This window comes from Myodes glareolus, chromosome 18 (genome assembly GCF_982192425.1).
Source record: "Myodes glareolus chromosome 18, mMyoGla1.1, whole genome shotgun sequence".
NCBI lineage: Eukaryota > Metazoa > Chordata > Mammalia > Rodentia > Cricetidae > Myodes > Myodes glareolus.
The window spans coordinates 50,798,108-50,822,778 of NC_142043.1; the positions used below are offsets into that span (position 1 = coordinate 50,798,108).

General features: G+C 36.6%; 1 protein-coding gene across 3 annotated transcripts in view; it reads left to right on the forward strand.

The window, feature by feature from the left end:
• Ctnna3 (catenin alpha 3) overlaps positions 1–24,671 on the forward strand; it is a 1,405,098-nt gene that overhangs the window by 1,264,895 nt on the left and 115,532 nt on the right. For all 3 annotated transcript variants that reach the window (XM_048451587.3, XM_087898188.1, XM_087898189.1), the window contains one exon: positions 9,493–9,674. In XM_048451587.3, the coding sequence (XP_048307544.3) occupies positions 9,493–9,674 (182 nt within the window). The remainder of the gene's footprint in view (positions 1–9,492; positions 9,675–24,671) is intronic.

The following is a 24,671-nucleotide window of genomic DNA, read 5'->3' on the forward strand; positions in this document are numbered from 1 at the left end:
CAAGAAATAATGTTTGTGTAATTTCCACTAGAGCATAAGCTATTTTATGTTACATTTTAAAACCCGTAACTTGATAAGTAGATGGTATACCATGAACATTTTTAGATACTTCATAATCTATATGTTACATAATCATGTACATAACATATAACCCTCAAAGATCGATGTGAATGTCTACAGGTATTTTAATTATCTTAAATAAAATGATAGTTGCAATCATATTATCTTTACCCATATCTTAATATTAAACTATACCAACATGTAATACAATATGAGAATTATTTATGTGTAGGTGAATGCCATGGGTATTTAAAATTATATATTGCTTCCTTAAAATATTGCTTTACCATGCAAAATATCATGAAAAAGATTGAAAAATTTAGATTCCTTTGAACTTTGGAAAAATTTGTTTATTATACTCATATCTACTTATTAATTCAGTGTACATATACACTTTATATGGTTATATTTATTTTAAAAATAAAATGTAAAAACACAAAGAAAATGTGCTTAAAAATAGTAACCATCTAAATCTTTTTTAAATTATGCCTCTTTTAGTAGGACAGTACTTATATAGCTTTTCATGACTTACGTGAATAAAGTGTTTAGCGGAATTTGTCTCCAAATTATAGTTCATGCTTCCTTACTTGAATAGTTTGAAATCCTAAATATATAAAGTGTGCATCTTCTGCCCAGGACCGTTGCAAGCTCTTTGTCAGCATGTGTGGCAGTACAGAACTTTGTCTGGCAGACATCACTTAATGCTGGGGAAGTTCTCTGAAGGTGGTTCATGGCCTCAATTCTGATGAAACTCAACACTGTGCTGAAATAGAGCGCTGGGTTGGGGTGAGCTGCTGTAGGCGGGAAAGCTCAAGTATAAACTAGCAGATCTCCAGTATCCCCCAGTTCCGTCTCCTGTTTCATTTTCTGTCCTTGTGCTCATACCAACACGTCCCCTGTCTACTTCCAACCAATTTACTGTAAACTGGGGCATGAAATTCAGGTATCTAAACTTATCTGCAGAGTGGAAGAGAATTTGATTTGAGTTACATTCGGTAATGAGTGGGTTCCTAGAGCTTGTTTGAGTTGCTTACAGTCTTCCCAATATTTATTTATTGAATTGCTCAAAAATTTATATACTGTCTGTTTGCATGGCACAGGCAAGTATCAACACCCTGCACTAATGACTTCGGGAAGCACAATGCAATAGCATCTAAATTAGTTTCACAATTGCAACAGCTAGCGTTCAAATAATTTAATGTGCAGGCATTTGGATATGGTGTAGTTATAGTTTTTAATGTACATTTTGTTGTGTATTAAATAAAAGTAAATTATATATATATATATACACTTACTGTAATTTATAGAATAGTTTTAGACTCTTAAAAGAGTAAACATTGCGCCTGCACAAAGGACCATATTCAGGGTTAGCCAGGGTTCATCCAGCAGTTGGAAGTCACTTTATGAGAGGATTGAGACACAAGTGGTAACTCTGAAGGAACCCTGATGTCTAATACGTGGATAAGAAAGATACTTTTGAAGAAGTGTCTAGAAATGAAAAACTGTAAAAAAAAAAAAAAGAAAATGAGAGAAAAGGTACAGTTAACAGCATCTGATGATTGTTTTCATGGAACGAAAGCCATCTTGTGGAAAGCAGATTGAATACCCTCCTCTCAGTCCCCTAGTATTGAGTCCAGGCTGTCATATAGCAAGAAAGGAAAGTGGACATGAAGAATTGCCTAATAGCTAGCAATGCCAAAACCATAACAGAGTGCCTCAGAAAGGAGTGCATGCCTGTTATTAAGAGAGATAAGAAAAAGATTAAAAAAGTAAGTGTGAAAGATATAGATGGCTTCAAAAAAACCATAGCTAGTCATATCTGATGAGGTCATTGCTGTACTGAGACTGTGTGGACCTCGCTTTGTTGGGAAGACAAATACAGTATTCCTGTTTCCCCAGAGAAGCTGATCAGGGCTTTAGTGATTGCCTCATGCTACTAACTTCACCAAGACTGTAACACATGTAATATAGCATCCTTTTAAGAATACTATTTGCCAGGATTTCTTCTTCCTGTACTGATAATTGATTTTGGAAGAGATATTTAATAGCTCCACTGTTTGGGTTTTTTCCAAAAGACTTCAAAGTAATTTAAAACATGGTAGCCGTTCACATCTGAATATTATTATAGTCAAGTTCAAACATTATGGATACCGTCATATTGAATAAACTCAATAATCATCCCCTAATGTTGTGTGATATCCAGCCTGCGTTCAGTCTCTCCATCTATAACCCAAATGTCTTTTGTGAATTTTATATTTCCCCGAAAGTTAGATACAAACTGTCTTCACATATAACAGTTTTATAGAATGTAAAAATACTTGAATATTTGAGAGGCCATGTTTTTAACAAGAGAGGGATTTACACTTGACTTCTATGGATATAATTTCCATGGTTGTGACATGTATATTACTGTACTTTAACATACTATGATCATTTAAATTGTATATTTCCATTAATAAAATTCTAAATCTGTGTTTCTTGGATAGGCTACTATAAAGTCATGAGATGTACCTAGGAATTAATTGTCAATAAAAATGTTTATAGTTAAGGAAAACAGTAGAGTAGTAAAAATAGAATGGCTTATATTTAAAATTAAATATCACATCTCTTCCAATCCTTAATAGTAATATTTTAAGACCATTGACCTTCTCTGGGTCATACAGGCCCTTAGCTGTACAGTGTGTGAAATATGTCATTGTGTTTTGTTGGTAATGAGGTGAGTATAACAAACTTAGCATTTCTGTGGTCTTCGTGATTGTGAGACTCATTTGTTCAGTTTGACATTGGTGTGTATCTTGGCTCTGTGGGGCAGGACAAGTGAACAGTGTGTCTTCTGTTCCTCCACAGATTTTTAAAGTCTTTTAGGCTAGTTTAAATATCTTCTGTGTTCTGTCAGTAAGCATCACTTACAAAGACCTGTATACTTCTGGTACTATTTTCTATATGCATGCACATAGCTTTCATCAGAACAAAACTCTCATGTGAGTTAATTATTGCTCAATACACTGAAATTCAGAATGGTTAAGTTTCTTGCTATATGAGTCACACTAGTCAACATTAAAGTTGAGTGAAGATCTATATGAAAATTCCTACTTTTTTCCTTCTATGACATCTTCTCCTTATCTTTGTTTTTAAAATGGTTATTTATTTACTTATTTATTTTTTTTATTTGTGGGTCTGTTTGGGAGATGTTCCCATTTCTTTGTGTATAAGCATGTCAATAAAGGGCATAAGATTCTTTGAAGCTAGAGTAACAGGCATTTTGCAGCATCCGGCCTGACAAGTGGGTGCTGGGATCTGAATTCCAGTCCTGATTGGACAGCAAGCACAGTAACCAAGAAGCTCTCTCCCAGATCTTTCCTTACCTTCCACAGGTGTAATAAAATTATCCAGCAGGAAAGCATTTTGTATAGAAATGATGAGTATAATGAAAACTAAAATATACAAGTTGACAGAAAAAAAAATCTAGAAGACACGTTTGAAATACTCCTGGTTGTAGAAGCTTTATATTAGGGTACAGTGTAAGCCACAGAGAAAAGTTTAAGATCTGTACATGCAATATTGTGGACATATGCTTCTTTAGGTCTTGGATTGTTGATTTTATTTATTGGAAATTGAAGTCAGGTTCTCATGCATTTGGACTAAGCTACCACTGAGCTATTTCTCCAGCATCCCATATTTTTTATATTGATTTTTAAATCAAGATCTTATAAAGTTAGCTAATTGACTTTGAATTTATTCTATAGCCAAGGAAAACCCTCCTTTCTTGGCCTGTCAAGTGTCTGGGATTATGGCTTGTTCTACCAGGACAAGCTAGCTTGCAGATAGTCATGTTAATAACTCCCCCAAGTGAAGTTATTTATTATCAATTACACTCTTATTCTCAGAGAACATACGTTCTAGGGAAGAATATCAAAAATCAAAACAATATAAAACTATTGTTAACAGTGGTTTTATCTTTAAAGACTTTGCTTTAGGATGCTGTATATTTGTCTTCATTGATGATTAGACTATAACAAAGAACACCATAAACATCTACCAGCAAAAAAATGGTAGAATAATCTAAATTCTACATAGATGGGAAGAAAAAGAAAGTGCTATGTACTGTTAAATTGGGCCTAAAAAGAAGATAGAACTTAGCCCAACAAAGATGAAGAAAGAGAAGAGGATACGAAAATACTAAATGGGATATACCTGAAGATGTTTATATGTAACAACAAGCAGAATTGCTTAGCTGGAGGGCATGGAGAATGTGAATGTAAGAAAAAGAAATGAGAAAAGATTACTAAATGTCTTGTGACCCTCCAGTTTCACATCTGTCTATATACACAAAAGAAATGCTAGAAGATGTATTGCTAAAGAAGGAACCAGGATTACTCATTGCCCATAAAAGAGAAAAATGTAATATCTTCAAAACCATGAGAAACACAAAATGAACGGTGCTGTTTACACAGTGGAATACTGTCCAGTTTAGCCAGTGGAATACCCGTCTGTCTACACAGTAAAGTAATGAAGTCCTTGCTTGTTTACACGGTACAATGCCATCCAGTTTACAAAATGGAATACCATCCAGTTTGGAGAGGGGTACCATCCTGTTTACACAACGGAGAACTGGCCTGTTTGCATCGTGAAGTACTTGCTTGTATATGTAAGATATTGGAACACTGCAGTTAACCAAGGGTAGTGCTGTCTGGTTTACACAGTGGGGTACCATTCCATTTACACAGCGAAATGCCAGCCTGTTCACACAGCAGAGTATTGTCCTGTGTACACAGTGGAGTACCATCCACGCAGGTCAACAAGCAGAACATAAATATGTGCATTACTTAGTTGCAGATCAGATATGAGTTCTCAACATGGAACAGCAAATACAAGAGTTCATAGATTGTGAATTCATGGTTATTTATATATGGGTTCAGAAATTTGAGTGTCTAGGAGATCATTAGATAAAGATAGTTAAAGGCATACAGTGCCTCAGTGATGTGTATTATTGGTTCTGTTGCTGGGGTCATAGATTTTTTCTAATTGTAAAAATAATTCCAGAGAAATTATATATATATATACATATATATATATATATATGTATATATAATACATATAGGTAGCAACAGTTAATGAAAGAAAAATCCATGAATTTTAAAAAGAGCACAGAGGGATATACACAATGTGTTGAAGGGAGAAGCAGGAAGGGGAGATTGTTGTAATTTAATTTCAAAACATAAAAATAAATAATTAAAAATAGTTCCAATGATAAATTTATTACCTAAATATTTTTCTATTTTATACTGTTAAATACACGTTTAGAAATGTACAGTTGAAGTAAACATTTCAGTGAAAGAGGAGATCAATGCCAGAAAGTAGAGCTGGAAATACGTAAGATGAGATGGCCACACAAACAAATGTGGCGGACGCCATGGCCACGATGGGTGCCCTTAGCAGAACAGAAGAATAAAGAAAAGCAAGGTTTGCATTTCATGAGGTTTCTAGTCCATATGGCAAACTTATTCTGAGAAACGTCAATCAAAGATGTAGATTTGTTTGACTAGGTTTCCTTTTTCTTATTCTGTGATTAAATATTTCTAAGTATGTGACACTCAACACATTCTAGGAACGAAGGAAGCTGTGGAGAATGCAGAGGGAAAGCTGATTCTGAGAAGCGCATGTGTTGGAGGATACCTTCATGGACAGTGTGGATGTTTTGGTGCATTTCGGGTGACATTATTCATGTTTGTTGCCATGGTAATAGAAGAAGAATTCCTGGCTACACTTTATGATTTGAATCCAAGTTCAAACATTGCCTGACACTAGACTCTTATTAAACTGCTTAGTCTCTTAGAGATATTTATTTTCCTCATGGGTAAACTGGAATAACCGTAGTCCTTACCTAATATGGCTTTTATGAAGATGGGACCTCAAATAAAGAAATGGTGCCTAGAGAGAATTTGGCACAAGTTGCTGACAAGTATTTTCATCGTCTTTGGTTTTAAGCCCCTAAATCAATACATAGTGCGGTATCATTTATGTGGCAGAACCTACAAAGCTATTTGTATCAGAATTCTTTCTTGTAGACACTGAGCCTTGGCCTATAGATACCTGTCTATATATGTTAGAATTTCTACTTGACCTTATTTATATTAAGCATCATTCCTATTTTTTTCATACCATGTACAAAATAATACAAAAAGCATGTTTTTTTTTTTTTTAAAATTCGGAATCCTCAACATCAAGTATTCTCTTGGGTTTTACTTTTAAATTTTCTTAGTGATTGAAATTGATTGATGATATTTTATAAATTATTCATAGATCCTCTTAAACCCTTCAATTAGAGTGTCAGGCAGTAATGTAATCATTCTTTATTGTTTCTGTCCTGTGCACAGAAAAACTAGAATCTACCAGAACCTTCAATTTTACAAACTCTGGCTCAACCTCTGACCATTCTCTTGTCAGAGCCCAAAGTCATTTGATTGTAACTCACCGTGTGAATTGAGAGTTTGTTGGATGTAAGCTACGAGTTTCCTGTCTGTGGCAGTTACCATTGCCATATCGTCCAGTCATCCACTGGGCTCCCTCAAGAGGAGAGAGGAAGTTGTAGTTACTGGCATTCTGTTTGGGGAAACTTATTTAAGTGGATGGAGGACTTGCTAGATATCATATACGAGATCAATGACATTCCTAAGAATAGAACTTGGAATACCCTTGACCACATCCCCACCTTAATATTTTATGATGTCATTAGTGGATAACTTTCACTAATATTCTGCTATAGACTTCAGCATCATGGGTTATTCTGGTAATCGGTGTCTTGTCATTACTGTTGCTATGATAAAACAGCACGGGTAAAAGCTGGTTGGGGAGGAAAGGGTTAATTTTATCATATACTTGTTAGCTGCCCATCCCTGAGGGAGTTGGGGGGTGGGGAAGGGGGCGGAAACTGAAGCAGGGCCAGAACCTGGAGGCAGGTACTGAAGCAGAGTCTATGGAGCAGTGATACTTTGGTGGCTTGCTCCTTATATATAGCTCAGTCTTCCTTCTTGTACAAATCAGGGGCACCTGCAATATTCCCAGAGTGCCGGGCCTTCTCACATCAATCCTTAATCAGGAAAATGCTTCACAGATTTACCCACAAGTCAATCTGATAGACACATTTTCTCAGTTGAGAGCACCTCTTCCCAAATGACTCTCACTTGTGTCAAGCTGGCTAATAATGATGATGATGACGATAATGATAATAATAATAATAATAACATATCCAACACACATTCAGCACAGCCAACACCATAGAATCATTACCTCTCTTGCCTCTCAGATATAGGTTGTATACAGATGCCTCTGCTGGATCTCTTCATGACTGTGTAAACATTTTACTAGAGGAGGAAAATAATGACCAGTATTCAAGATAGAGAAAACCTATTTCTGTTTCCAAGCTCGTTTAACAGGTTGATAGCTTACAATTTACTTAACATACTTGTTATTACTTTTGATTCCGGTAGTAGTGAACTGTGTCTTCATTTATGTCCCTTGCCGTATGCCAGCAATAGTAAAAGCTGTTTGGCTTTTAACACCCTGTGTAGGACACATTTCCTAAGAGAGAAAGCAGAGGGGAAAAAAACTACTTTCAGTTGCTAAGAAAGCAAAATTGTAAAGCACAATAATTAAAAATCTAGCCTCTGGGCTGAGGAGATGGCTCAGTGACTAAGAACAGGCACAGTTCCTGAGGAAGACCTGAGTTCAGTTCTCAGATGCAGTCATAACAGCTCCTTGGGGACTTTCACCTCGGTCCCTCACAGCCACCGTCACCTATGTGCTTAAACACATCCACACATAAACACCCCCTGCACCCTCTCCACGCACACCTCCCCCACATACACACACATACACAAACACACATGCATAATTAAAAATAAAATAAATCTTTAAAAAATTCTAGTCCCAAGAATTTTAACCTTAGTCTTTAAAGGAATTTAGCTAAGATTGTTTTTTGTTATTATACACTATTGATCCAATGAGAAATGTTTTTAGTATTTTGAACCTAATATTCAGGAAATCACAAAGTTTTCTGATATTCCTTTCCCATCAATAGGTGCCCATTCCTTAGGATCCAGAAACACACATAGATATCATATTTTCTATGTAAACAGTCTAATAAAAATCTTCAACATTCATGTTTTGCCCTTTTCAAAATACCTCCTTATCTACCTACATATACCTACTACTAAAAAATATCTGATGTGTATTAATTTGTATATATGTGTATGTGCTTTTGTCCATGGAGGTATCTGTGTGTGTCTGTGTACATACATATGTCTGTATGTGTTAGATTTGATTGTGTAATTGTGTATGAATGTATTTGTGTGTGTGACTATCTGGGTATGTATGTGTGTGTCTGAATATAGGTGTATGAATGTGTGTGTGTGTGCATTGCTGGGATTGGACTTAGATCTAACTATTTAACAATATATTTCAAGGACAGCTTCATGAGATTTTATGGTCTTTGAAATATCAAACCATTTTCACGACAGGATTCTCTCTCTCTCTCTTTCTCTTTTCTACTTGACAAAACTGACAAATTCCAGGAGCTGAGGTTGAGAGTTCGGTGGTGTTTGAGTTTGCATGGTTTCCTACCAAAGCCTCATTTCAGATGCAATGGGAAGATGCAATTTGCATGCTGTTAAGGTTGTAACATAGTCACGGAGTGCTATCATGCCAAAGCAGGTAATGTCTGCTGCTGGAACAGCGCCTCTAGGCCTGGTATGCTAATGAGGGAGGATGCCCTTCATAAGTCCTGCCCTTCGCTCTTATTCTTCCATGGCAACAGTGTATATGCTAACATGGATCTGGATGTTTGGCATAGACTATATATATTTATATATCGTCTATAATTTTAAATAAGCACATGCAATTGTTTATAAATGTACACACAGTGCTTAAGGATCTATATGTTTATGTATATATACGTATATATACACACAATGTATATATACATAAACACACACTTAAGTATCACACATAGTGTCATTTCAAGTAGATTTTGTTTAACTTTACCTTTTGACGTGTTCTATTAATAAAATTCAAAGTAAATCAAGAATATGCATTTAAACAGATGTGATATTTCAGGTTCATTTGTAATCAATTTAAAATTTTGACATACTAGAAGAATAGTAGCAGACTATTTTTATAAAGGAGAATTAAAACATCAGATACCAATGTCTACCTTTCTTCCCTCAAATGTAATTGTGTAGCGTGAGAGCAAATATTTATAATCGTGTAAGTTTTTCCATTTGAATCCAATAGGAAGCTTCAGGTTGAATGACGTAGACTCTAGGTTTCTTGATTTTAAATGAAGTATTTGTATAAATGTTCTGTAGCGAATGCTTTTTCCTAAGATGCTGCCTCTGCAGAGGAGTGATTTTAAATTGAATTATCACATTTCAGGCTAAGATGACTCAACTGCCCGAGGCAGAAAAGGAGAAAATTGCCGAGCAAGTGGCTGATTTCAAGAAGGTGAAGAGCAAGTTGGATGCTGAGATCGAGATATGGGATGACACAAGCAATGACATCATCGTTCTTGCCAAGAAGATGTGCATGATCATGATGGAGATGACAGACTTCACAAGGTAATTGCATGGGGTACAAGGCAAGATAACTGGTGATGGCTGCGTGCTTGTCACATTGCTGAAATTTTCGAGTCTTTCCGAGAGGTAAGGGAAATGTTAATATGGAATTAGAAAGTTATAGAGGCAGAATCCCAGAACTGTGGTTAATATAGCAACATTTCTTTTGAAGTCACTACCTCATACTCTGCAACAGGGATCACACACGCTCGTAGAAATTGATAACTAATGCATGTCTTCTCTGGAGCTTTGTGAGTGGTTCATACCTATGGCAACATCATCAAGATTTTTGGCCTGTGGAATTCCTAAAAATATTTTTGAAACCACAATGCATAATCATGGCTATGAAGGACTTATGCACTGTATACATAATCAAGAAGCAATATAAATGTTTCAAAATGTTTTTGAGACTTTGTGGTAGCAAAGTAAGACTGTTCCTATTCTCTGTAGAGTCACTATAGTGGTGGAACCCTGCATATATGGTGGGACCCTGTATATATATCCTGAAAATTGAAGGGACTTCAAGGCCCTCAATCCTTGTCCCTGTTTGCCACACTGGGGTTTAGGTCTGGTGACTGCTGGATGCTCACTTGAACTTGAGAATTTACCAATAATTGAAAAACTGACACTTGCTAACAATCTTTTGTAGCTCTCTAAGGTGGGCGGTGAGTCCTGTGCATGTGGAAACTAAATCCAAATAGTAAGGAGACCCTTACCCTGACTCCAGAATATTTCTCCTGGGAAGGGACTTTCCAGTATATGGCGGGGTCTTCACTAAAGGCAAAATCTGCAAGCGAATGTCTCTTGCAGTTGACTAGCTACCTACACCCATCCTTTAGGGAAATGGAGGTCATTAAGGGAAGCAGAATGTTGAAAAACAGGTTGCAAATGTCTTCACATAATTAACCAAAGAGCAGTAAGACGTGCAATGCTTCTCTTACCGGTGGCTGAAGAATACAAATCTGAAATGTAACGAAATGTAGTTCGTCTTCATGAAGCGGCTAACGTCACAGAGCAGAAAACTCTCCTGTGACAGGCATATTACAGGGATGAAACTGTTATATCACAATGCACTACATGCCAAATGACTTTATGATGAAACAATGAATAAGTGCAATTTTTAATCCTAATTGATTGGTAGCACACACTGCTTTTCAGTGGTAAGACTGAGAACAAATTTCTAAGTGTTATACACAAGAAGTAGAAAATTGAATGACCTCAACATTGTTTCAATTCATAGTTCTAAACAATACTGAAATGAAACTGTAGCACGGTAAACATTGTAACAAAAACTAGCTACAATGTGTTTTGGTTTTTATTTAAATGCTAAAAGAGAGACGCACATAAATCACTACTTTTCAGTGGTTTGGCTACTAAATGTTTGAAGATACTTAATGCAAAAGTAAGTGAGATCATTGTCCAGTTGTTCAAAACCTTTTGAAAAGTCAGCATAGAAAGTGTGGTGGGAAAAGAACGCTCAGTAGACGCCTTAATTTGGAATGCAGTATATGCTGAAAGTCTTCCTCACCTATGAGCCCTGTATCTGACCTATAGTTAACTCCAGGTAATGAACTTGCAAGGGATAATCTGAAACAAGACTTTAAAAATTAATATCAACCAATATTATTGGTTGATTTTATTTTTACTTAATGTTTAATTAAATTTAGTCTCAAACAATTACATGCACGACCTGTTTAACACTCTCTCTTCACTTCCCTCCCTTCCCTATGTATTTCCCTCCTTCCCATCAGTCAGTCTCTCACATTCATGTTTGTTCAATATGTTTTGCTAATTGATATTAACCACGGCATTCTCTGTGAACTTTGAGTGATCTGTTGGGTCTTATAGATTGAGCAGTCGGTAGCCAGATAAAGACAGAGACTCCCTTATTGAAGCAAGGAGCAATGGACATACTGTGTATGATAATAACTATGTAGTCTCTCTCCCCAGTGCCATTTATGAGCTCACGGGTAAGGAAGAGTATACTGAAACAAAAGTCAATTCTTTAAAAGGACTTTAATGGAATATAAAATATTCAATGAAAAAGAAAAGTACTCTGACCTATTATGTGAAACAATATCGAGGGCTATTCTACCCCTGCTGATGCTTTGTCTTGTTTAGTACAAAACTTATCTTCTAAAGTAGAATTTGATTCTATTTTGTATTCCATTGAATGAAAAATTCACTTTTAAAAGCTAAAAGAGAGTGAAGATGCCACTCCAAATTTCACTGTAAAGTAAGAAAATTAAACTTACACTATACATAGCATTTCATTATGAATGTCCCTCAGTTATCAGCTTCTATTTTTCCCATTTAGACTCTTGTCGGCCCTTTTTCTAATCGCAGCCTGTTATTTGATAATACCCTCTCATTCCTTTTCATGCATGGAATAATTGAGTTTGGGTCTATACTTCTGTGTCTGCAGGCAGAAATTCTAACAGTCCTTGTCGTGGTGTCTCTCTGCCTTTCTACTTTTCTTACCACACGTGTCTTTCTCTTTCTCCCTTTATCTTCATTTCTTCTAGTCATTGAACACATATATACAATATAGACATATATACAATATATAGTTTTCTATAGGAACCAGTACTGTACCATAGTATTAAACAATAATATATTTTGAAGTTTCATCATGAATGATTTAGTTATAATTTAAGTTTTCTAAGATTTACTGATGTAATATAACAAATATGGAATCATTTTTGAAAAACAGTTTCTAATTTAGTTTGGATTGGTCCCTAAACTAGCAGCAGTTAACCATATTTCAACTTTTGCATACAAGCTTTCTCTAAATAAAGAGGGAATTACCTTCCTGTCATACAAAATAACTGTTTTCGACACACAGAATTTCACCTTTATAAGATGTATAAAATCATGTATATTTAAAATTACCGTGTATGATATTGCGTTAGTGTCACCATTCTAGTGTTAGAAAAAGATACCACGTTCACGGCAACTCTTTTAAAAGAAAGCATGTATTTGGGGCTGACTTACAGTTTCAGAGGTTTAGTCCTTTATCATCACAGCAGGAAGCATGGCACCATGCAGACATACATGGTGTTGGAGAGGGAGCTGGGAGTTCCACACCTGGATCCACAGGTAGTAGGATGGCAGAGACTATGGCATTGGGATGCGCTTTAGAAATCTCAAAACCCACCCCCAGTGACACATTTCCTCCAACAAGACCATTCACTGGCAACAAAGCATTCAAATCTATGAACCTAATAGGGCCATTCTCATTCAAACCACCACCAATATGTACATTAGATTTCAGTAAATCTTTACCATTAGCAGGTGTCTATAGAGCAGAGGTTTAGATACTGAAAATACCCCACCGAGAAGGTATTGATGAAGTGATACTAGATAAAGCACAGAAACAAATGGGCCAAACAGAACAAATGCTCCAATGCTAAATGCATCTCTGGGTCATGGTGCTTCTTAGCATTGATGGTTTTAAACATAAAATTAAAGGGCTTAAAATTGAGGACTTCAGTGGACTTTGACTTTTGAGGTAACAGGAAATGTGAGATAGGTGACCAGCGATGCTTCCCTCTTTGGGAAATCCTACTAACCTCAAAGAAATGACAGAAAACTATAACACATATCAAATATATTATCCTAACTACCGCCCAAAATGTCAGTCATTAGGAAATGAGAAATTTATTGTACTGAAGGAAGAGAACGTCCTTGGCCTTGGCACCCTACCCAGGAATAGGAAAATTCCTGGTCATGAGTTGGTAGGAGAATGCAAGATGGTACTACAGGTGAGAATCTGCTCATCAGATATACCATTCCTCCATGAAACAAACACAGAATTGAAAATAAAACTGATTTACAACAGTTCTAAAAGAATCAAAACTTAGAATCCCATCTACCTGCCTCCTTCTACTGATAAGAATAGATGTAGATGTACATTCTATAAGCACACATTAAAAAATCAAAATGAAGAGACATGAACCAGAAGGAGATAGTGGGGTGAAGGATACAAATATTTAATAAAAATTAGGGGAAAGTGCCTAAAAGCTAAAATAATATTTAGTGAGAAGTTATCAAGCATTCAAAGAGGAAAAGAGTCAAAGAAAATTTTTATAAAACTCACTAAACGAAGACAAATAAGACATTTAAACAAACTGCTATGTGAATTTGGACAATTGGATCAAATGTCTGTTAGATAATGATAATGAAGTAAAAGATGGGAAGGAAAGAGGTTGAAATGATATAAAAGCAAAGATGATCCACACAAATACAATTAAAGTTTTGAGGAGTAAGAACAGAAGAATGGGGAATGGGAGGGTATGGGGAGGAGGGGAGGATGTGGAAATTTTTATAAATAAATAAATAAGTAAATAAAAAAAAGAACAGAAGAACGATTAGGGATAAATCAACACTTTGCATATATAAACTGAACCTCAATTTGAATATCAAAAGTCTTACCCATAGCTATCCTTACCAAGCACAGTTTTTATAAAATGTTTCACACACATAATAGCATTCTGTGAATGTACATGTATGTGATAGGATACAAGGAAACAACTTGAATACTAACTCAGGGCCTGAAACCCCTCTTGGCACAAAGGCAGATAACTGCATTGTGTCTTTTCTCATCCTTGTAAACACTACTATGTCTCAGAAAAGCTGCTTTTATCTTTATATATAGCTTACTGAATTTTTCTGCAGTTTCTGGGATAGGCCACTTCTGTGTCTTTTATTCTCTTATACTGCCTGCCCTAAATTCTAATTTATAAAAGTTCAATATGAGCATTTGCTTTACTGTTGCTATTTGAAGCCTTTCATGGTATTATTTTTTATAAGCTCTTTATTTTTTGTATTTATCTTAGTTCTAACTTAACTCTCCATTGTGTAGAATATAACGTCTGCCTTGCCCTCTCTTATTTCTTATTAACCCCTATTCTGTATCTTCTTTGAATTGAATTATGCTGACTATTGTTAAATTGCTGTGTAGTGTTTACATTCTCCTAATAAGTACATCTGAAGCATTCTTACTTAGTCTGTAGGTCAATTCTGAAAGGCTTTGTATAATATTGATATAATTAACCTAGGCAGGAAACACACATGAGAACACACACTTACAGCAGAAAGCTGAAATAGATTTACATCTAATCTAATGTATCTATGCAATTATGTGGAAAATAAAATTCAGTGGAAAGAAGCCTTAAATGATCTGAAATATAAGGCAGTCATTTGGCAATAAGAAGACTCATTTCCACTCACCAAGGATCAGAGTGGATGTTCAGAGTAGTTATACCCATTTATGTGACCTATAACTTAGGGGAAAAACAGGAAAACATCCTAAGACATAGAAGTTTGTACTTTTTGGTTTGTTATTTTGTGAGAAAGGTTCATGAATTCAAGCTACCCCTGAACTCAAGGTACCCAAGGTACCCAGCCTATGTACCCAAGACAATCCTTGAACACTTGTGTGGATGAAGGTGACCCTGAACTCTTCCTTCTCCTGCTTCCACAATCAAACAGCCTGTGTCAGAGGCATGTGTATCGTGCCTGTGGGCAAACATATGTGAAGCTATTGACAGAGAACCAGGATTCCATAATGAAAGAGCATTTCAGTGATTGTAAAGAAGCTATAGCATGCAAAGAAGGATGCGGGGCCAGTGTTAAGAAAACTTCACAGAGTAATCAGTGAAGAGCTTCACTTAAAGCCCCCAATTAAGGCCATGATTGCTAGTGTGAGTGATTGTCAGTTTATTGCTGTCTTTTGCCTGAATGGTTTCATTAAGAGGCAAGATGGAGAAGATGACTTCCTAAAAGACATGTATCAAAGAATGACAGATGCTTTTAAAACACTCAAATCAGTTACTTACAGAAGAAAAGTGGCCAGGATAGATTCTTAAGATATCTGAATGCTTTAATGAATATATTTTAAGTGTCAAGAAAAAAATGAGAAGAGATATGAGACTAGACTAAGAGAATGAAGAGCTAAAGTCATCAATGAGACAGAAAGACAACATAAACAGTGGAAAGAGAAATCCCCAGTAATGAGCATGATGATGATGGTGATAACAATGGTGATGATGATGGTGATGATGATGGTGATGGTGATGATGATGATGATGGTGATGGTGATGATGGTGATGGTGATGATGATGATGATGATGGTGATGATAACGATGATGATGATGACAAGAGGAATGAGCATGAACCTACATAAATATCTAGGGCTAGTTCCTCTAGTGTTCACTTTAGTGAGTGACCTGAGCATCAGAGAGAAGTTTGAGTGTGCAGGCAAAGTGAGTCAACCATTGTCTTTATTTTGTAAGATCCTTGCCTACTCTGTTTTTGCAGTTGCCTCAGTTTTGAATTATCTAGTTCACTTTTTCCACATGTCTCCTGTTAAGATATTCACACTAAGAATCAGTTGTAGAAAATACCTCTTTGATGTCAGATTTTTAAAGAAGATACATCATAGATTTATGTATATTCAATATGTATTAACATATATTAGCTGAATATAAAAATTATTATAAACAAAGAAATTATAAAAGTAAAACAGTCAGTAAAGTAACAGGAGTTTTAAAAAAACAAAAATTCCACAAAAATTTTGAGGTTGAACATAGGTTTAATGTCTTGAGTCTCTTGTCCCACTTGCTTTTCATTTTAAAATGAAACGTTGTAATTGCAGCTCCTCCATGCTATTAAGAAGAAACAGAGTCAAGGTATTAGTTAGTTTTTGTCACACTGACTGTATACATGTCATTGACTTCCTAAGGGAGTTGATCTGATCCTCCCAGCGGTTTCAATGGAACCCGATGGTGGAAATGCACCATCATAGTCTGGGTGGCAGAAGCTTGTACTTCTGCTGTTGCTCCCTGCTCCCCCAGATTAAAAAACAAAAACAAAAACAAAAACAAAAAACAAAAACAGACACCTTGAGCAAGAACCAGAAGTTAATTATCACCTTCAAAGTTCACACAAAGAGACCTGCTAATCCGGCCACACTCCCAAACACTCTGTACCTTTCTATACCCATTGAGGACCAAGTTCCTATTACTTTTTCTATAGTCCAGCTTGAAGAAGAACGGAGGGAGTCCGCTTCAGCCTGGGGTCTTAGTCAAGTTAAGATGTACACCTTGCATTTCTGGTCTATTAAACTACTAGATTCCAAATTGCATTATTGGAAATTCTAGCCAGGAAAAAAAAAGCTTAATTAAAATGGAAGAAGTAAGGCTGATTAAATAAGTTTGAATGAAAAGCTTTTTATTTGTGGATAGTCCCTGCACAACAGTGCAGACAAAGGCACTATTTAAGTGACAGACTGTACTAAATAGGGAGGGAGCTTGGCAAGGCTGGAAGTGTTGCAATGCATTCTGATTCCTGTGTTTAGGATCAAGTTTTAAACACCTGCATTATGTTTTGTTACATGGAGGATTACATGATACATTGTTTTTTAATTTCCAGGGAATCTCCATAATAACAAGATCATCAATTACCAACAGTACATCAGCACCGTCACCAATCGATTAATTAGAGAGGGTAGAAGCTAAAACAGAAATTGAAAAATGGAAAAGAGATTTGGAGAGGAAACTTTAAATTACAATCTCCCTAGAAGTTATGTTCACACACCAGAATTATAATACAGATATAGAATAAGTAATCTCTTTGAAATATTAAACCCATATAATATATAAAAAGGCAATAAAAGGTCTTTCCTGTAACACAGAAGCACACGACAATCAGTTCTTCTAGAAACAATGGAAGATGAGAGGGAAGATCTCTCTTTCTCTCTTTTTCTATTTGAAAAAAAAATTAAAAGTCATCAACAAGCTGGATGACTTTAAGAAGGAATGTGTGATGGCTTCCACTTGCTAGATAACACTGATATATTGAACACAGGGAGAAGCCCAGTTGTGTCAAAATGGCATGATGACTGTTCTAGCCTTTCTTTAAATTTTATTTTGAGATTATATTTATCACAGTTCTTCAATCCTTTCCTCCCTCCAAGACTCTCCACATACACCTCCCTGCTCTCCTTTAAATTGACGATTTCCTTTTAAGTCACATGTTATTGCATACATATATGTATTTCTACACACACACACATGCACACACACACACACACACACACACACATGTTCCCTAATATAATCTGGTGAGCTTTCGGCATGCAGTTTGGTATGTTCGTTGTTTACTGGCATCCCTTTTGTTCAACTAATGGTCATGTTGATGTGACTTTATGCGTATAGCTGCTGATACTACTAGGATTGCACAGCACACTCCCTGACCTACCAACTCTTGCACTCTTTCCACCCCCTCTTCTGTAATGTTCCCTGAGCTGTAGTTGTGCAAATGTTTGCATCTGTATTTGCTGAGACTGGGCTCCACAGCTGTGTATATTGATGGGTTGTGGTTTTCTGTAATTGTGGCTCTAAAAGAAAAAGACCTGAAAATGTAAAAGACAGGCAATAAGTTATATATCTACATATGTTTGTTTTCACTATTTTAACTATTTTAATTACTTTTTTTTTGAGACTAACTGTATTGATGAGGAAGAGAATGAACAGATTTTATACTTACTCTAAGGAGAGGAGAGTGGTGTGTTAGTGCTGCGGGAGCTCCGTCCACTCCTTCAGCCAATAGTAGTTCAGATACCAGCATACGTGGGCATGGTCTCTTTCTCTTTAAAACACAGCGGCAGCCCTCTGCTCTCTCTTTTGCTCCACCTAGACTCCTTTCCTGTCTGTCATGTAGGATGGTGTTCTGTAAGATTTTTCCCCTCAAATAAATAATCCTTTAAATCCAAACTGGTGTGCGATTGTGTAGGAGGAGGAGGAGCAGGCCACGTCCCATCGCCCAGCTACCTTACACCCAAAATAATCACACAGAAATTGAATTAATTAAATTACTGCCTGGCCCATTATATCTAGCCTCTTCTTGGCTAATTTTTACATCTTGATTTAACCCATTTCTAATGATCTGTGTAGAACCATGTGGTCATGGCTTACCGGGAAAGATCCAGCATGTCTGACTCTGGCGACTCCATGGCGGCTCTCTCTGCCTGCCTTCTTTCTCCCAGCATTCAGTTCTCTTTTTCCAGCCTACCTAAGTTTCTGCCCTATCAAAAGGCCAAGGCAGTTTCTTTATTTGACCAATGAAAGCAATACATAGAAAGAAGAACAGCCTACATGTTAGTGTTGCCTATAATTCTGGGCTAGTAGGAGTTTACATACTTCTAAAAGGCATACATGAAGATTATTGGTAAGTTTTTATGACTAGGACTCATAGGAAATTGGTTTGGGAAGTAGAAGTAAGAGCAAAGATAGAGCATGTCATATGAGAAGGGCAACTTTAGACTCTAGATTCACACCCTCAGAGTGAACAGCCTTGACAAGAAGCAATGTCTTACCAAAATACTTTTTATCTAGTTTGAAGACATTCTGGTATATCAGTACCTTTGAGGATGTTGTGAACAAAAGCTAGGGTGTTATAAGAGAATTCACAAGTACACTGAGTGAGAACACATTGGAAAATAGACCCATTTCTAGTTCTGCTGAAGCTAAACATGGAAGGATTCTCACAATCTATAGGTGTCATTGCCAAAGGCATCTGCAAACAGGCTTATTGTGTGTCCACATGGCAACAAAGGGAGAACTGTAAAATGAATTTTAGACTCTGAAAAATCTCTCCAACTTCACCCAAATCCAGAGACATCAGAAGCTTGCTTCACATAGTCTATAAGAAGCCTGCCGTTGTTTGGAAATAAAAGCAATATTTTTTACTTTACCCCTTTCTTATGTCCACTTTTTAAAAAGTGGATGCGATGTTTTCTCTGCAGTTAAAGTTACTGTGTGTGTCTTTGTGTGTGTGTGTGTGTGTGTGTGTATACACACGTGCACACACATACACACTTATACTTTTACCTACAATACATTTTTCATCACAATTGTTTTCACTGTATGACTATATAACTGTATAACTATAAAGTTAGACATGTGAGAATGGAGGCCATAGTGAGTAATGTGATATTTAGCAGCAAATAGTCTGTGTCTGTCATTTTACACATACTATGTCCCACACAAATATTAATAGGCAACATATGCTATATAAAAGTCGTATATATATATATATACATATATATTTGCTATTTTTTTAATTTTCCAAAATACTATTTTCAATAGTGTGTAATAGCTAACCAATGAATGTATACTATGGATCTCCCTTCAAAAAAAGAAAAGAATGTTTTGACAGACATGGAAACACACACAGAGACAGCTGACCCAAGCTTGAGGGAGCTCACGGTCTCTAGACAGATAGCTAGGGAGCCTGTATGAGGCCAACCTAGGTCCTCTGCTTGTGGGTAACAGTTGGGTAACTTGGTCTGTTTGTGGGATCCTTGGCAGTGGGACCTGGATCTATTCCTGGCATGATCAGGCTTTTTGAAACCTATTCCCTACAGTGGGATGCCTTGCTCAGTCTTGGTGAGGGGGAGGAGCTGAGTTCTGCTTTGTGAATGCCCATGAGAGTCCTACTCCTTTCTGAATGAAGAAGGAGGAAGAATAGACGGGGGTGGGGTTGATAAAAGGAACATGGAGAGGAGAAATGGAAGCAGAGGAAGGAGGGATAACTATGGTTAGTACGTAAAAAAAAATAAAAACTAATAAAGAAGAAAATGTGGAGAGCTAAGTAAAAAGAAAAACAGAAGCTTTCTTGATACAATTTTTGTTGATTAATTTATTTTACCTTCTGATCTCAGTTTCATGTCCTTCTTCTCCTCTTATACCCTACCTCCACCTTCCCTCTGTCCCCTCTTAATCCACTTCTCCTCTGTTTCTGCTCAGAAAAGGGCAGGCCTCCCATAGATATCAACAAAGCATGGCATATCAAATTATGGTAAGACTAAGCACCTTTACTTGTATTAAGTCTGGGCAAGGCAATGTAGTATGAGGAATAGGTCCCCAAGAGCCAGCCAAAGCATTAGGGAAGCTCCTGCCCCATTGTTAGGAGTCCCACAAGTAAACTAAGTATACATTAATCACTGCATCTTGAAATTGGTTGTTGAAAAACTACATGACAGGAATGAAAACAAATTTTAAATTACATCTGATTTTTTTTTAAAAAAAAATAAGAATACAGAAATGATAGATCAGTGGATGAAAACAGTTTCTGTCAGGCCTCTTCCCACTCGAGAATGGGAGGTAAAACGGTGCTCAGGCCGTAGAAATGAGGACGTGACGTTGGATAATTAGCTGAAGGAAGATCAGGATGAGGAGAACATTGCTTGTAACCTGGGTCACAAAGAACCTTTTTAAAGACTGCCCCTAGGGACCTACTTTTACCAGCCAGGTCACAGAGTTCCAGTAACTTCCCTAGACACCAGTCACAACCAGGGAATAAGGACTCAACGTAGGAGGCTGTGTAGACGATATTAGATTCAAAGCATAACATTAATACTTTGCACGAGATGTGAAGAAAGAGTGAATTTAGATGTTTATATCCCTTGACCTCCTGCACCAGGCAGCCCATTAGGAATTTTTAGCAATGGAGAAATGTTCTTATTATAATGTTTAAATATTAATATGTTTAATTGTATTAGGATCTATATCAATAAAACAGACACTACTTATGGTATGATGATTTCTAAATTTAATAATCTAGCTGTTAATAGATATCAATTTCCTAATGATTGACTCTGCTTCCTGGATGAATGTGGATAATCCCAAGGTTATTCAAAGGCCTCTGAAGTATTGCTGCTTAAAAGATGTCAAATAGTTTTTAATGTGTGCCATATACCCTATGGATAGTTTGTATGATAATGTCATAATTTTCCCTCAGTTTTGTTTAGTTATCCAAGATGAATTCCCTATGCTATGTATTCCAAAATGGTTGGAGGCACCTTCTTTTGTTCTGTTAACTATTATAGCCAGATATTACTATGATAAATTTATAACCATGATACCCTGAGACTCTTGAGTAATAAGTGTCTGAGTCTCACTATCTGCAAATGATTCAGAAGCAAAGTGTCTGTAGATCAATAAAGCGATTCAGATAGAAGGAAAATCAGTTTATGTTCTGTGTGACCCCAAAACAGGGGACTGAATGCTCCTTCAGTAGATATTTCTGATAAATTTCAGAATAATTAGATAGTAAATGTTGCTCCTTTAAATACGTATAAAATCTGTTTTTCTCTTCTTTGGGTCCTTCTATATAAAGAATACAATTTTAAAATAATCCTGCACTAAAAATGAAAACCCTCCAAAGATTTGTGTTGTTAATATATTTTTAGATGCACCCCAAATAATACCTTGGTACTACTTAAGGTCTGCCTCCTACAAAATATCTGTTTAGAAGGGCAGATTGAAGCTTCCCAGGGGTGCCAATCTGCCAGCTGGTCTCCATGTGTTTGAGGGGTGTTTCACGATGAGTGTTGGCTGACCTCCGCTAAAGAGCTCAGAGAGTAACTGGGTACCGGAGGCAACTGCAACTCATGAGTGAAAACACAATCTCTCAGATTTGTAGTGGAATACCAAGAAATGTCAAGGTGAGTCACATCACATAAATGTCACCTCCCGTGACAGTGTCCAGGACATCTGCGCATGCTGCCTTCTCTCCCATTTCCTCCTGTATAATGAAGCAACTCTACAATGCCAGGGGACTACTAGTCTTAAAGTGTGCAAATGAGCACTTTCAATTCAGGATCATTTTCTAGAGCCAAGGACAGATACTACATTGCAGTCAGTCTTGATCAGCGCAAAACTCACGATTTCTAAAAGAGGTACGCACATCTCACAGGGCTCTTAAAGACGGTTATCCTCAGTGAATGCTAACTTCAGGTGTAATATTTGTCAATTACTTTCAAATTAAAAAAAATACCTTCCCATTATTGGTTTTTATTCAAATTTCTTATTCTAACAAAAACATTTTAAAACATTTATAAAACATTTAGAAGAACGATGTTCAACAGGAACCCCATTTGATCACCTGTCTCTTTTCTGTATTTTCCCCTGTAGATTATTTTCTTAGTTTCGCTATTGTCTCTCTTCAGTTATGCTGGAGTCATTTTTATCCCCTGGTTATATGGGTTTCTACCTCTCATTTTCTGTTTTCCGTGGAGATTACTCGCTGCCACAGCTCCTGCTGTCTTCTGCTCTTCCTGTCATCTCTGTCCTTGCAGGGTTTGGCTGTTCTTGCAGGTTCCGTTCGCTTTGTTCTGCACATTGGCTCCCCAATCTGGTCCTCTAACATCCCCACTCACTTCATTCACATCATTGTGGCTCCAGTTTATGCTTTTCATATTTGCCTTTTCCTCAGGAGCCTCTTTATCAGCATATCACAGGATCTTTTTGCCATTTTTGTCTCCTTTGGAAATAAAAAAAGGCTGACTTCTGTCATCACTCGCCATCTATTTTTAGATCTGTGTTATGTCTCCTCACGATCCTACTTGTCAGCACCTCCATGGCTCATACTTGGTAAATAATTACTAGGTTATCTATGCATGTGGGACATGTAAAGTTAATGTGACTTGAATTTTGCCTTCACACAGCTCTCCAATAGAGAGAAAGGCATAAATCGACCAGGATGTATTGTTACAGAGAGCATGCAGGAAATAATGGATCAGGATTTTTCTAAGAGACCTAGACAATGGTCAACTTTGAAATAGTGTGGTATCATGAAAAAAATTACCTTTTCAGTGAAATTCTATACCTGTTCTTATGACAGGCAAGAAAAAAATGAGTAATTATATGAGATTTTCCCCTCTGTATTAACCATTTTACTGTGTGTGTCTCTTCACCTGGTTGTACGACATAAGTATAAACAGAACTTACTAAAATTGGAAAAACCTAGGTCTCCTTGACAGAGCACCCGAGTCTTATAAAATGTGGAAGATAGATGTATCCTTTATGGTATGTTGTCAGGTCACTTTAGAGGCAGCCATTATATGAGGTTGGGTGGGGGGTCTCCAAATACAGTGAGTATCATGGGAAAGAAATAAAATATTCAGAAACCCTAAATATCATGTTGTGTATAGACAGAGAAGTGAGGTGCCATTTCTTGATTTAAAATAGAAGCCTGGAAGTTTGGAAAAGGAGTTTGATGCTATGGAAGAACTTTGTCATTGAAGGTGTTACTTACCATCCTGGTGGCGTGGTCATCTCAGTAACCTTAAACATTAATTTGGATCAGAAAATGAATGCAATCCTACATGAATTGGTTGACTTTTATTCTTTCATTTCTTTAGAGGCTGTGTTTTAAAGACTATAAGAGTGAATTTAGGTCTCAGCTGGAGAGTATTTTTGCTAGAACTGGATCAGGATAACAATCCAAAAGGAAGTGATAATGCAGATAGAAATAACTATGTAGATGAATAAATGGGAAGACACAATGGCTGATGGAATGCGGTGGTGAAAGAGAGATTGATTCCAAAGCCCATCAGTGGCTGATGCCTGGGCACAGCCACACCAAGGACAAAGAACATGGCAAAGGAAACCAGGCTTCATTCCTTTCCCTTGAAAACTTTGAGTTTAACACTTTAGATTTTTTTGAAAGTGCACCAAAAGTCTAAGCTTTCCTCCATCCACTACTTGATTTATTCTTCATGAGTCTTCTGAAATTAACTTAACAGGTTGCTTTACGCACAAATTTTAGAAAAGAGCTCAGAGAAAAAGACTTTCCTATGATGAGTATCCTTTTGAGTGTGGGTTATTGAAATGTTCAGTTTTTCTTTTTAAATTAGATAGTCTAGTCCTAATATGACAATCAAAATCTCAAAAAGAATGGGGAACTTTCAGGTATAAAGAGAGTGTTCATTTAATAAAAAAAATTTTATATGCATAAACTTTTGCATATTATCTTTATAATTGTGTTTTCAAGCCTTTGGCCATACTTAGATCATAGGATTATTTTCATTGACCACCTCACATCTGTTGTAAATTTGTCTTATGCAGTTGCATTGCACTTAAAGGCACACTCACTCATAGACTGGTGGATACCCAGAGACGTACAGAAGCCCACTGACTCTCCATGTCCTTG